Below are 12566 nucleotides of genomic sequence, written 5' to 3'. Positions count from 1 at the left end.
GATGGTTCTAGAGGAGGGCTGGATTCATTTGTAGTAGGCATCATTTTTGCAGTGGGAGCTACATGCCAGTCAGAGATCAGGATAGAAGAACTGACTCTTATTAGGCCTCCATTGAAAGAAATGAGGGGAAACCAGGAACACTGAGACATGGTGGGTAGGGGAAATTTGCAGGCTTCTTATTTCTCTTCCTGTTTATGGCCTACACAGTTGTTCGGGAGCAACAGTATGAAGTAATCATTGTTCCAGCTCTCCTGGTTGGTGGCTTCCTCATCCTTCTTGCAATCATCCTGTGGCTTTTCATTAGAGGACAGAGATCCCAAAGGCAGCGCCCTGGACCCAAGGGTAAGGCTCAAACCCTACGGCTAGGCATGGGCTCAGGGAAGATTGATTTTAAGGAAATCGTAGGCCACAATTTCAATAGCTCCAATCATAATCAGATTTTACAAATTATAGATCCAATCCATTTGCATCTTGAACTCCTAATGGTTTTCTCTCTAACTGCCTCTAACATTACATTGACCTAGTTCCGCCTTGACAATGCGAAATGATTTATGAATTCCTCGATTGGTCTCAGTTCATGTGGTTTAAGACCATCCAATAGCTTATTGTGTTTCACAGAATGGAAAATAGCAAGGTTCTTCCCATGGCCCTGTATGATCTGGACTCTCTGGCCCTCCCATATCTCTCCAGGCATCTCCCTTCCATCTGGTCTACCTTCCTGGCCTCTCCTTAAACACCTGCTGTGCATTCTTCTCTTGGTGCCTTCATACATCTTGTTCTATCTACTACAGTGTCATCCTGGCTTGCTCTGTAATTGCTTCTAGGCTTTTATTAAACATGACCATATCTGAAAGGCCCCCCTTTTTACTTCTATAGATAAAATAGCATCTCCTTTGTCTATTTCCTCCCATAACCCTACCTCATCCATTCTTAATGTCCTATGATTAAAACTAATCCTAGGCAGATACGAACTGTGCCTATCGTCAAAGACAGTGTATGGTATATGGTAATACTTACTGAACAGACAGGCTGATTAAGAAATGATTGGGAATTTAAGAAGGGAACTTTTTCTTTTTATTATTTCTTATTTTACATATCAATCCCTATTCCCTCTCCCTCCCATCCTCCCATGTACCCCTGACCTCCCCCATCCCATTCCCCACCCACTCCACGGGGTAGTGGGGTCAGGCTTTCCAAAAAGGATCATCAGAATCTGTCAAGTCATTTGGAGTAGGTCCTAGGCCCTCCCTCCTGTCTTTAGGTTAAGGGAGTATCCCTCCATGGGGAATGCGCTTCTGAAGTCAGAAGGAAACTCTTTTAGGCAACTGGAAAGGTAGCTATGGATGGGAGACAGTCTCAGAAGACCCTTTGACTAAGAGTCATGGAAATATAGAAATATAGAATGATTTCACTTTTGATTGTAACCTGAAGGAAAAAAAAAAAAAGCCACAGCTGATGGCTGAGTGTCTACCTATACCCCTCCTTGAATTCTGAAAGTCATGTGACTGATTTAAGACAGTGACTACCACCTCTTGGTACCTGTGGTGCAGATTCCTTTTCAGAACTGCCCTGCCTCTGTGCTCATGGGAACACTGAAGGTAATCCCAAGGATGACTAAGAAGAAACATGACCACTCTCAAGGGCTTCATCTTTAGTTTTTCTACAAGTAGTAGAATTCTTGTGACCATTGTAGAAGCTCAGTGTTGGTACTCATTCACTGAACAGTATCAGAAGATGCCCTTGTGTTAGTCATTGAACAATCTGTCTGGCTAGTTTGTTAAGTCTGCTTTTCTAGTGTCCTCAGGGCATGGGGACAGATGGTAGATAACTGTCTCTTTGCTCTAGGTACGGCCTCTGTACCTGCATCTAGGGACCTAAGCCAGGAGGCAGCGGGTCAAGGAGAAAAAGTGCTCCTACCACTTAAGGAGACCTCCTCTGTGGAGAGCTTTCTACGAGCAGCCACACCTCCCTTGGCTAAGCTTCAGCTGCCCAGGGAACAACTCTCAGATGTTCTGGAAAAGATCTACGATGGCAGTTGTGGGACCCTCTATCATGCCATGATGAACACCAGAGATGACCCTAAGCCAAAGAGTGTTGTCCTCAAGGTTTTAGAAGGTAAAGTATGAAGACCAACTCCTCTTTTTATTTCTCCACTCTGAGCCTGTACATGTAAACAGTAACAGGAACTGCAGACATACGTATCAGCAGATATGCTTATTGTGTATAAGGGAAGCTTGATGCAGAGTTGTTCTTCTTGGGTCTTTAGATCTCTACTTCACCCTTGCCTACTGAGGCCAGTAAAATAGATCTTTCCATAGTAGATAGTAGATGCTGCTTGGCATAGGATTATGGAGTATTTTCTTTACTGTTTGATTTCTTTTTAAATTAATTTAGTGTGTGTGTGTGTGCATGGCATGTGTGTGTGAGTGCAGGTGTGTGCCACATAAGTGTGAGGTCAGAGGTTAACTTTCTGGTGTTGGTTCTTTCCTTCCATTTGGGTTCCAGTGACTGAAAAGTCATCAGACATCCACATCACCAGCCACTGGCTTTCATCATCTCTCTGGTCCTTATATCCTTCTTTGATATCATGTCTCCTTCCCTTCCTCCTCTTTCTCTCTGGATACATAGAAAATAAAACAAGGAAGGGCTAACATAAGCAAAAGTGTCGACCCAAAGGTCCAGACAGTAATGGAATACAGAGAACTGTCTATTCAGGCAGGTGAAAATCTGTCCAGGTCTAAGACCCTTGACTGTGTGTTGTTTCTGCTAAAGCACTGTTGACTGAGTATCACTCTCTTCTACATGGTCTCCCGCCTGTCCCCTTTCTAGCTGTACTTTTTCCACTTTTGGTTCCTTTTCCACAAGGGGACTTGGACACTGCCATGCCATCTGCTCATGTCCTTTACCCCTTGCCTCCTACTCATCAGCTGTGCTTGACTATTCACTGACCTGGTTCTTCTGTTTTTTATAGAACCTACTGGACTCCAGGAGGTCCAGGATTTCATAGGGCGAATCCAATTCTATCAGTACCTGGGGAAACACAGGAACCTGGTGCAGCTGGAAGGATGCTGCACGGAAAGGATGCCACTGTACATGGTGCTGGAGGATGTGGTCCCCGGAGACCTGCTGAGCTTTCTCTGGACCTGTCGCAGGGTGAGCTGCAGAGAAGCTATACTAGTAGAGGAAAGCTTTGGTTAGCTTTTCATATACCAATGAACACACAAATGACAAAATATGCAGACCATTTATGGGTGAAATAATGACCCCTTTTGAATAGCACTATGACAGTTTAAGTGTGAAACAATCATCACGCAGCTAAGGATGGATACGGCTCAGTTGGTACAATGTTTGTCTAGCAAAAGGTGCCGTATTTGACCCCCAACACAAAATAAAACTGTGTGTGGTGGCATATAACTGTAATTCCAGCACCAGGAAAGATCTTGAGTTCAAGGTCATTCTCAACTATACATCCATTTTGAAGCCACCATCAGTTACATGAGACCCAGACTAAAAAAATTAAAAATTCCATATCTGTTCTGTGCAAAGTGACATGTGATTGTTAAACACTTGACATGTAGCAGGAGAAACAGATAATGAACTTTTCATTTTTATGTTGGGCAACTGTACACATTGTGGGTTGAAATATACACTTGAGATTCGTCACTTTCTTGTTGGGTAATGTACATTTAAAGACTGGTTATTGCCTCCACTGCCTAACTTTATGACTTTGGCAAGTTTTTCTTTCTTTTCTTTTCTTTTTCTTTTTCTTTTTTTGCTACTATTTGAGACAGGGTTTCTCTCTGTAGCCTTATCTGTCCTGGAACTTGCTATGTAGACCACACTATGTAGACATCAATCTTCCTGTCTCTGACTGTTGAGTAGTGCTGGGACAAAAAGCATGTGCTACCATGCCTAGCCTAGACAAATAATTCTTAACCGAGTTTTTTAAATAAATCATTATAAAATATCAGAGACATTATGTATGCAAATCAGTAGCAATGGTACTTAATAAGCAATCAAGATGGTAACTGCTAAAAATGGTGATGACATAACAATGTACCACTCTCAGTGATAATGGTTACTCTGTTGATGCTGCTAAGTGTATTTCCTGTTCTGTAAAAGCACCCAAGTGTGCCAGGGCTGACAGGGGAGAAATTCAGCCGTAAGCATCTGTGTGTCAAAATCTTAAAAACGAAGTTTCTAACTATAATGAACTTCCTTTTTAAAAAAAACTAGTAAGGGAAGAACATAATAATTGGTTTTCCAATATGAAATGATCAGGTCTGAAAACATACACATTCAAGTAACATACAGACTAAGCAGGCTATATTTGTATATCTATGAATACATATATGTATATGTATATACATACATGCATATACACATGTAACAAGAGGCTGTGAATTTGAAGAGAGCAAAGGGAGAGGTAAACAAGGAGAAGTTTAGAGATAAGGGAATAGGCAAATAATGTAATTATATTATAATCTCAAAAAGTAAAAAGTTATTAAAACAACAACAACAATAATAATAATATCCTTAGTTCTCTAAATGTTCCTTCCTAAAGAGCTGAAGAAACCAGTGTCCCTGGTTTCTCAGTTGCGTATGAGCCAGCTCGCTCCTCTGTGTGTGGTGGGGGAGCACACAGATGCCAGAAGACAAACTGTGGGAGCCAGTTCTCTGCCTCCACCATGTGAAGGAACTCAGGTCATCAGGCTGGGTGACACGCTCCCTCACCCTCTGGCCATCTGTCTCTCCAGCCCCATCTCTTTGAGTCTTAATTCTTGTATTTTTATGGCGCCCTTAGCTTTGATATGTATACTGCAGAGCTTCTCTGTCACCGATTTAGGAAGAAACTATGTGCAAATCACTTTTCTATGTTTTTCTTTCCTCTGTCTCTTTAGGATGTGATGACCACATATGGCCTGCTTTACGATCTCACAGAAAAACAAATATATCACATTGGAAAGCAGGTCCTTCTGGCCCTGGTAAGATCAGCATCCATGAAAACTGACAGTGGGGTTTTCTTGTCAGCCTGGGTTTATGCTGTATTTCCCACACTGATAATTCTGAATGGGGTATATATTTTAAAGGTAGTTAGATAAAGGTAGGGCAGACTATTCACCAACAGTTTGTTTTTCAGTCCCTTATTTACGAAGTTATTTAGGTTATACAGTGTAGTATAAAGCATTCCAGGCAGAAGACGGCCCATTTAGGATTGATACAGCAAACTAGAAATATATGAACGTTTACTTAGCTTAAATTTCAAAAGCTAGGGTCAAGATTAATTTGGTATTTGAACCTGTGTACCTGTAAAAGAGGAAATGCGGAAGTATGATGGTAGAGATGTGAGGGAAGAAAGCTAATAGGTGGAAGGATGAAGAAGGGTACAGATTTCTACCTGAAAAGCAAGACAAACTAGCTCAGATTGTGTTTGATTGGAGACTTGCTTTGATAATAGATGTGATGTGAAATATGCATGTGTGTATATACACACATATAATAAACTCCAAAGAATAAGGAACGAGGGGAAGAGAAAGATAAGAACAGGAAAGTCCAACTGTTCATTTTAAACCAAATTAAAGAGGCTCAAAGAATTTAGGGTTTCAGAAAAAAAATATCTTTATCAAAATTACTCAGGAATTTTATACAGCTATGGCTGAGAAATTATTTGGATGTATTTCAAATGGATATTTTCTATGAAAGAAAAATCAAGGCTCTGTTGTTCAACTTTGTTGAATTTTGCTACCACAATATGTGAAATGGATGAGGGTCTAAAGGGTAATAGTATGGGGAATTGAACTCATGCCTTCTACACAGAAGGAGCTGCGTGCTTGGCCCACCAGGCATTTAAATGAAATTAGGAAAAGAGGAGTAAAAAGGAGGTGATACGAGAAAGGAGAAGTAGCTCTGGTTGGAACTCCCATTGGATGGGGAGAGAAGCCATCACACAGCAGTTATCTGCCCTTCTTGGAGGATGTAGCCATAGCCTTGCTAAACTAGTAGCTTCAGCCCACTTTGCCTCCTGAATCATAAGCGCGGAGCTGTCTATCCTGCAAGGGTGTACTGGTCAAACTGGTGCGTCTGTCAGGCACTTGCATCGCCTGTTACCAGGCAAGGCTATGTTTTTTTTGTAGTCACCCGTCATGATTTAAATTTAGTACATTCTTCGGTTCTTCTTATTATAGGATGATCATTTTATATGTTCCTTAATTCTGCTCATCACAATTAATCTCTTTGTTCTAAAAACTCCCATGCGACAGCAGACTGCTAGGTGTGGTCTCCTTCTTCATCAGTGAGTGGGAACTTTCACTTTAACCCTCTACATTTCCTTTTGCTGTCAGTGTTTGGTAATCAGAGCCCCAGATCTCTGGCTTTCGGTCACACACAGCTTGAGTGGCTTCATGCCAGAGGAGGTGATCCAGCAGACATTACCTGCCTTTGTGATTGTCACCCGCCTTTCTAGCTACACTGCAATCCTTTGATTCTCTGTACTACAAGTCACTACCTCTCTCTTTCTAGATGTAAATCTAGTAAATCTGTGCTAAAAAGTCTTAGAGTTTATTCTTACAAGTGCTCAGAGAATTTTGATCTGGAGCCCTGCTCCAGTTGCAGCACTTCCAGGGTTAAGGGACTGGCTTATGGTCATAGTCACCTAATGGGCGTGTGGCCTTCTGTCTTCCTTTGGATTTGCCTTACGATACTTCCTTAACTTCATCTAGTTCAAAGGACAGAGTGAGATGACTTGAACGTTTGTATACATTTATGACACAGCACTCAGCTTTTCTGTATTCTTTGCTCTCTGTTCCAGAAGCGACCCGAGTTCCATCTGAAGGGAAAGTATGATCAGGAGTGAGGAGGGGCTAGGCTTGACACAGCTCATGCATTATGCTTTCCAAGTGCAGTGTTAGGATGGGTGTGTGGTACAGCTGCAACACATGAAGTAACAGGAGCCATCCTTAGCACTGGAGTGAAATCCTGTGTTAGTGCCATTTGGATCATTCACCGAGTTTGGTAACCCTAAACATACATACATACGGTGTAGAGGTCTAATCCCCTATCCTGCTTTGGAAATGGTCTCATTGACTCACGAGAATGTTTGGAGCAGAGAAGGTTCTTGTCTTTTGAAGGCCACCCAAGACTGTCTTATTTGTGAACTTTGACCTGCAGAATGCTGATTACCTTTGATCATCTGCTGATAGGAATTCTTGCAGAATAAGAACCTGTTTCATGGGGATGTAGCCGCCAGGAACATCCTGATCCAAAGTGACCTGACTGTTAAACTCTGCCGATTGGGCCTGGCTTATGAAGTCCATACCCAAGGAGCCATCTCCTCTGCTCGCACCAGTGCTGTCCCTCTCAAGTGGCTTGCTCCAGAACGGCTTCTCCTGAGACCCGCAAGCATCAGAGGAGATGTGTATGTTCCGCTCTTTCATTTCTGGTCTTTGAGGTCTGGTGTTTCCCGCAGTCAACCATGTCTGCACTTGAAATCAGACATACTCTCAAGTGAAAACGTTTGTCATCTGCTTTCCTTTGTTAAAAAAAAAAAAAAATGCTTTTTCCTGTATGTAGTTCTTGTGAATTAGATTAGCAGATTTATTAGGAAAGAAACAAGTGAAAATATTACTCAAATCAATGTTGGGGGACTTACTGTAGCAGCCTTGCATTAACTTTTAGGTCATGGTTTCACTTAAGAGTCAGGAAATGAAGGATTTGAAATAAAACGTTTATAATGTGTCAAGTCACCTTAAAAAAAATATTCACTTAATTATGTTCACCGTGTATGTACAATAGCTCTTGGTAGCCGAAAGAGAGTGTCAGATCTTCACAACTGGAGTTACAGGAGGCTGTGAGCCAACACACATGTTCTGGGAGCTGAACTCAGGCCCCCTGAAGGAGCAGTCAGTGCTCTTCATCACTAGGCCATCTCTCCACCCCCAAACCACTTCTTATGTGAAAACTTTTGCATGCGTATTTGCTTACCAAACTTTTGAAGGAGAAAAACCTACATTCTGTGATGGGTCTTGAACATGCAAATACAGCATGATCCTTTTGTCTTAAGCTCCCAAGTGCAGGGGTCACACATACATGCCACAAAGCCCAGATATGAGCTGTATTGCTCCTCTGAACAGCAGCAGTAATGATGGCTAATGACTAGAAGTCGCTTTGAGATGGTTCTAAATATAGTGAGAGACCTGAAATTATTTGTGAAACAATGAGACGTCTATTGTTTCCTCCCTCATGGTTTTTTTTTTTTTTTTTACTATTAACTCATCTATACACTAGTTTGAGGACAGTCTGGCTATACAGGGAGACTGTCCTTAAAACAAAATAAAAATGAGGCGGGTGTGGTGGTGCATGCTTTTAATTGCAGCACATGGGATGCAGAGGCTGTCAGACTTCTGTGACCTCAAACTTAGCCTTTTCTACACAAGGAGTTCCAGGATAGCCAGGGATATATAGAAAAACCCTGTCTCAATTCCACCCCCACTTCAGGTTAATTTTAGTGAATGATCTTTTACAAAAATTGTATAGATGAAGGAGGGTGGATGTTATGGCCTTTGAGGACATGTTTTCAGGCCAGGCCAGATTGCACTGGGTTGACATGGACTCTGAGCCTCTTTCCTTCCAAAGCCTACTAGAATGATGGTTCCTTTTCTTCTCGCTCCCTTTCCTTCATCAGCCTCTCAAGTGTTGGGACTACAGGTATGTAATACTAGTCTAGCACATTCTCTTTTAAGCAGCTTACTCTTATGGACTAGTTTTAAAAGATTCAACTTATTTTTAAAGATACATCTTATGCAAACATGTAAGTAGCATCTATACCATTTAGATGATCCCTTGACTATAATTCCATATACAGTCTGTATAATCAAGGTTGCAAAGAACTGAAATTGATCTTTGGAAATCACATATATCAGCTGTTTGAACAGGCACACAAATTTGAGGCAGAATGCCTTCCTTGGTGTTCATATCACAGAAGGTGGCAGGGATTTAAACACCAGGGCAATGAGCCAGTAGGATGCTTCCATGGGTGTATCACTGATACCTGCTTTTCAACAGACTGTGGGGAATTTTTCTATAAAATCCATTCATTTAATGACGGTATCAATAGTGATGTATGTACCTCTCACGTCATATTGATTAGCCAAATTCCCTGTTCAAATGTCTAAGGTTTACTAGTACTTTTTCTAGGTTTGAGTAAAAATCCACCCAGAAAGCCATGGTTAAATGAAGAACCCATCTTTGCTTTGGGCTGAGTAGAGGCTGGACTTTGAGCACAGAGGGAAGGGAAAGCTGGAAAAGGAAAAGGGGAATGTTCTGTTTCAGTGAGTGGATTTGTGATTGCACACTCATGTGCTGATAACACCAGCAAACATGTGTTGTGAAGAAGGGGCACAGACTCAGTCCTCAAAGAGATGAGATTCTGAGGGACATGGGCAGGAATGCTCTCTCATAACTGTTACTTTGCCTTTTTAAAATACTCCAGCTCTCCTCGACTCCTTCATTTCCTTGCTGATGTTAAAGTAAACTTTCTTTTGTAAAGACAAAGGTATAAAGTAAATGGATGGCTTTGTTTCTTTTACAGCTGGTCCTTTGGGGTCCTGCTTTATGAGATGGTGACTCTAGGTAAGGATGACTTCCAGACAAGCTTGCTTATTTGGAGGGTGGATGTTATGGCCTTTGAGGACATGTTTTCAGGCCAGGCCAGATTGCACTGGGTTGACATGGACTCTGAGCCTCTTTCCTTCCAAAGCCTATTAGAATGATGGTCCTTTTCTTCTCGCTCCCTCTCCTAGACTGTCCTTAACTTTCTTTAGTTCTCCTTTTAACCCTTCCTTTCCCCCAAACCATACCCACTCTGCGAAATGTCTTCAAACCCAAAGGATAACTCCCATAGCCATCTTATATAAACATAAGAATGTTTTATTCCAGCTTATTGATCCATTCAATTTAGAAGCTGTAGCCCCTTCTGTGTCATGGAGAGTGGAAGGCAGGTCTTGTTCCCTCTTTCGCTATGCTTTGTTACTTTCCTTAAAACTCAGGAACTCCTAATATTACCTTTCTTCTCCAAAACAGCTTTTCTGAAATCCACTGCATTCTTACACAATCATCAGGAAGCAAGTATACAGCACACCGCATTTCCCCGTGACTATGGTTTAAAGGCCACTACTGTCTCAGGTCAATGGGTATTGGAGCTATTTTCACCTCCTAGTTAGAGCTGCTCTCGTGTTTTTCATATCAACAGGGGCGCCACCATACCCGGAAATCCCTCCCACTAGCATTCTACAGTATCTTCAGAGAGGGAAAATCATGAAGAGACCCAGCAGCTGCACACATGCCATGTAAGTGGCTCTGAAAGGCTCGAGTTTCTGTAATTCCGAGTCATGTTTTGGTCCCTGTTAACTACACTCTTTTCAAAGTGTGCCTGCCTCAGATGATGGTTGGTTGCCCTTATTTGCTAAGGCACAGCCTTAAATGAAGCACGAGGCAAAACAAAAATAGTTCTGCTCAACAACTGTATTGGCCACTTTTCTAATTGCTGTGACAAATTACCCAAGGGGAACTGCTTTAGGGAAGAAAGGTTGACCTTGCCTCACAGTCCCATTATGGCGGGGAAGGCAGAGCTCAGTACTCAGTCTATGGATGTTAGAGTACACAGACAGCTTGTTCACATGCTTGTGGACAGGCAGGCAGAAAAAAAAAAAAAGGCAGGAATTAAGATGGCTACACCTTTCAAAGGCTTCCCCTGGTGCCACAAGCTGTGGAGTCAAGCACTTAAAACATGGACCCCTGGGGGACAGTTCAGGTTCAAGCCATAAATATGTCATATACATTATATATATCACACACATCTGTGTGTGTGTGTGTGTGTGTGTGTGATAAACATCCTCAAATACAATTTTCAGCCAACCACTGAGGATTCCAATTTTTGCTTTCACAAGCAGCATTCAGACAAAGTGCCTGGCCTTAAAGAACCCAACACTGATGGATGGGTTGTTAATCATCTTATGTTTGAACTATCTTTTCCACCATGCGGTGCAATAAGGTAACAGACAATTTCCTCCCAGGCCTGTTACCATATTGCATTGCATGGTGGAAACGGCAGAGCTCTTCTGTCACTTTGTAGTCTGAAGTCCCCAGCTTTCTATTGTAAAAAGCAATCATGCTGAAAGGACGTTGAGAGACTTGATATAAAGAGAATGCTAGAGTACCACTGTCTAGGAATACAGTGAGAGACAGGGCAGAAAGACCAAAGAGCTGAGACTTCTATTTTGTTGTTGAAAAGGAATTATGTTCCTTTCACCTTGCCTCTGCCGTTCCCATCTCAGGTATAACATCATGAAATGCTGCTGGCACTGGAGTGAGAACCGTCGTCCCTTACCTGGAGAGCTGCGCTTGCGCCTAGAAGCTGCCTCTAGATCTGCAAATGACCAGGCCGTGCTGCAAGTGCCAGAGTTAGTGGTGCCTGAACTGTATGCAGATGTGGCTGGCATCAGTGCAGAGAGCCTTTCCTACAGCTACACTGTCCTTTGAAGATGCCCTGGGGCAAGTGCCTATATGTGCTTGCCTATATGTGTTCCTCCAAGAACAGAGGGAAGGAAATGTCTATGGGACACAAAGGGAGAAAAAACATATGGATCCCACATTTTCCTAGAAATATGAAATGCTGCTGGATGAGGCTCTACCTCTACACATCATGTACTTTTGAACTAAGACTCATCATCAGTCTGTCTGCTTCCCAGTCCCAAGGGCCTGGGTACAAGTGCCAGACAGTGTCATTCTAAAGGAGATTTAAATATCTGCTATGATTGTTGGGGATATGGCAAAAGGGCTGGCCCCACCCACCCCAGGCGGGTTTACTACTAAAAAGGTGTTTTAATATAAATATTATAGAGTATTATTAAATCAGATGGTACAAATGAATAGGAACCCAACACAGGGATTCTTGAGAAAGAAAATTCAAGGTTCCTTTTCCTGAGAAGTATAAGGTAAATCAAGAAGAGATCTTTTCTCCTTCAAGAAGAGATCTTGTATCTTCTACATTGAGAGGATGTAAAAGTTGTTCAGTCCTGGTCCCTTCATGAAGAATTAGAGAAAAATCATAAGAAAAAATACCGAGTTTTTCCTTGACTATAGATTGGATTTTTTTTTTTTTTTTACTGAATTCTGAGACAGGTGGACCCTGTCTGAAACTATGTTTAATTAGAAATAGGAGTCATTTCATGGTTAAGAATGTTGTTCATCACATTTGCTAGCTAGTCCCGATAGATGAAGGAGAATAAATCTAAAGAACCAAAGTTAGAAGTGTGTGTGTGTGTGTGTGTGTGTGTGTGTGTGTGAGAGAGAGAGAGAGAGAGAGAGAGAGAGAGAGAGAGAGAGAGAGAGAGAGGAGTAGGAGGAAGCAAGGAAACTAAGCAAGGAGAATGAGTTAGTAATCCAGGCTGTCATTAGCAGATGCCATAAAAGAAGTAATTTGAGATGGGTGGTAGCTTCTAATTTTCAACCATCCATTGAAATACTGTGAAACAATTCATTAAATTAGTATTTATTGACTAGAAGTAGCT

At 41.9% G+C, this 12566-nt stretch overlaps 1 protein-coding gene across 1 annotated transcript in view; it reads left to right on the top strand.

Moving 5' to 3' along the window:
- Styk1 (serine/threonine/tyrosine kinase 1) overlaps positions 1 to 12343 on the top strand; it is a 33615-nt gene extending 21272 nt beyond the window's left edge. The window contains exons 3-10 of the mRNA XM_051173235.1: positions 208 to 342; positions 1846 to 2115; positions 2972 to 3153; positions 4902 to 4985; positions 7200 to 7414; positions 9587 to 9627; positions 10247 to 10343; positions 11331 to 12343. Of these exons, the coding sequence (XP_051029192.1) occupies positions 208 to 342; positions 1846 to 2115; positions 2972 to 3153; positions 4902 to 4985; positions 7200 to 7414; positions 9587 to 9627; positions 10247 to 10343; positions 11331 to 11535 (1229 nt within the window). The 3' untranslated portion in view covers positions 11536 to 12343. The remainder of the gene's footprint in view (positions 1 to 207; positions 343 to 1845; positions 2116 to 2971; positions 3154 to 4901; positions 4986 to 7199; positions 7415 to 9586; positions 9628 to 10246; positions 10344 to 11330) is intronic.
- Positions 12344 to 12566: the final 223 nt, after the last annotated feature.

The sequence above is a fragment of the Phodopus roborovskii genome, unplaced genomic scaffold (assembly GCF_943737965.1).
Source record: "Phodopus roborovskii unplaced genomic scaffold, PHOROB, whole genome shotgun sequence".
NCBI classification, from domain to species: Eukaryota; Metazoa; Chordata; class Mammalia; order Rodentia; family Cricetidae; genus Phodopus; species Phodopus roborovskii.
Note: the sequence above shows the minus strand (reverse complement) of the source record. Positions and strands in the feature narration are given on the sequence as shown.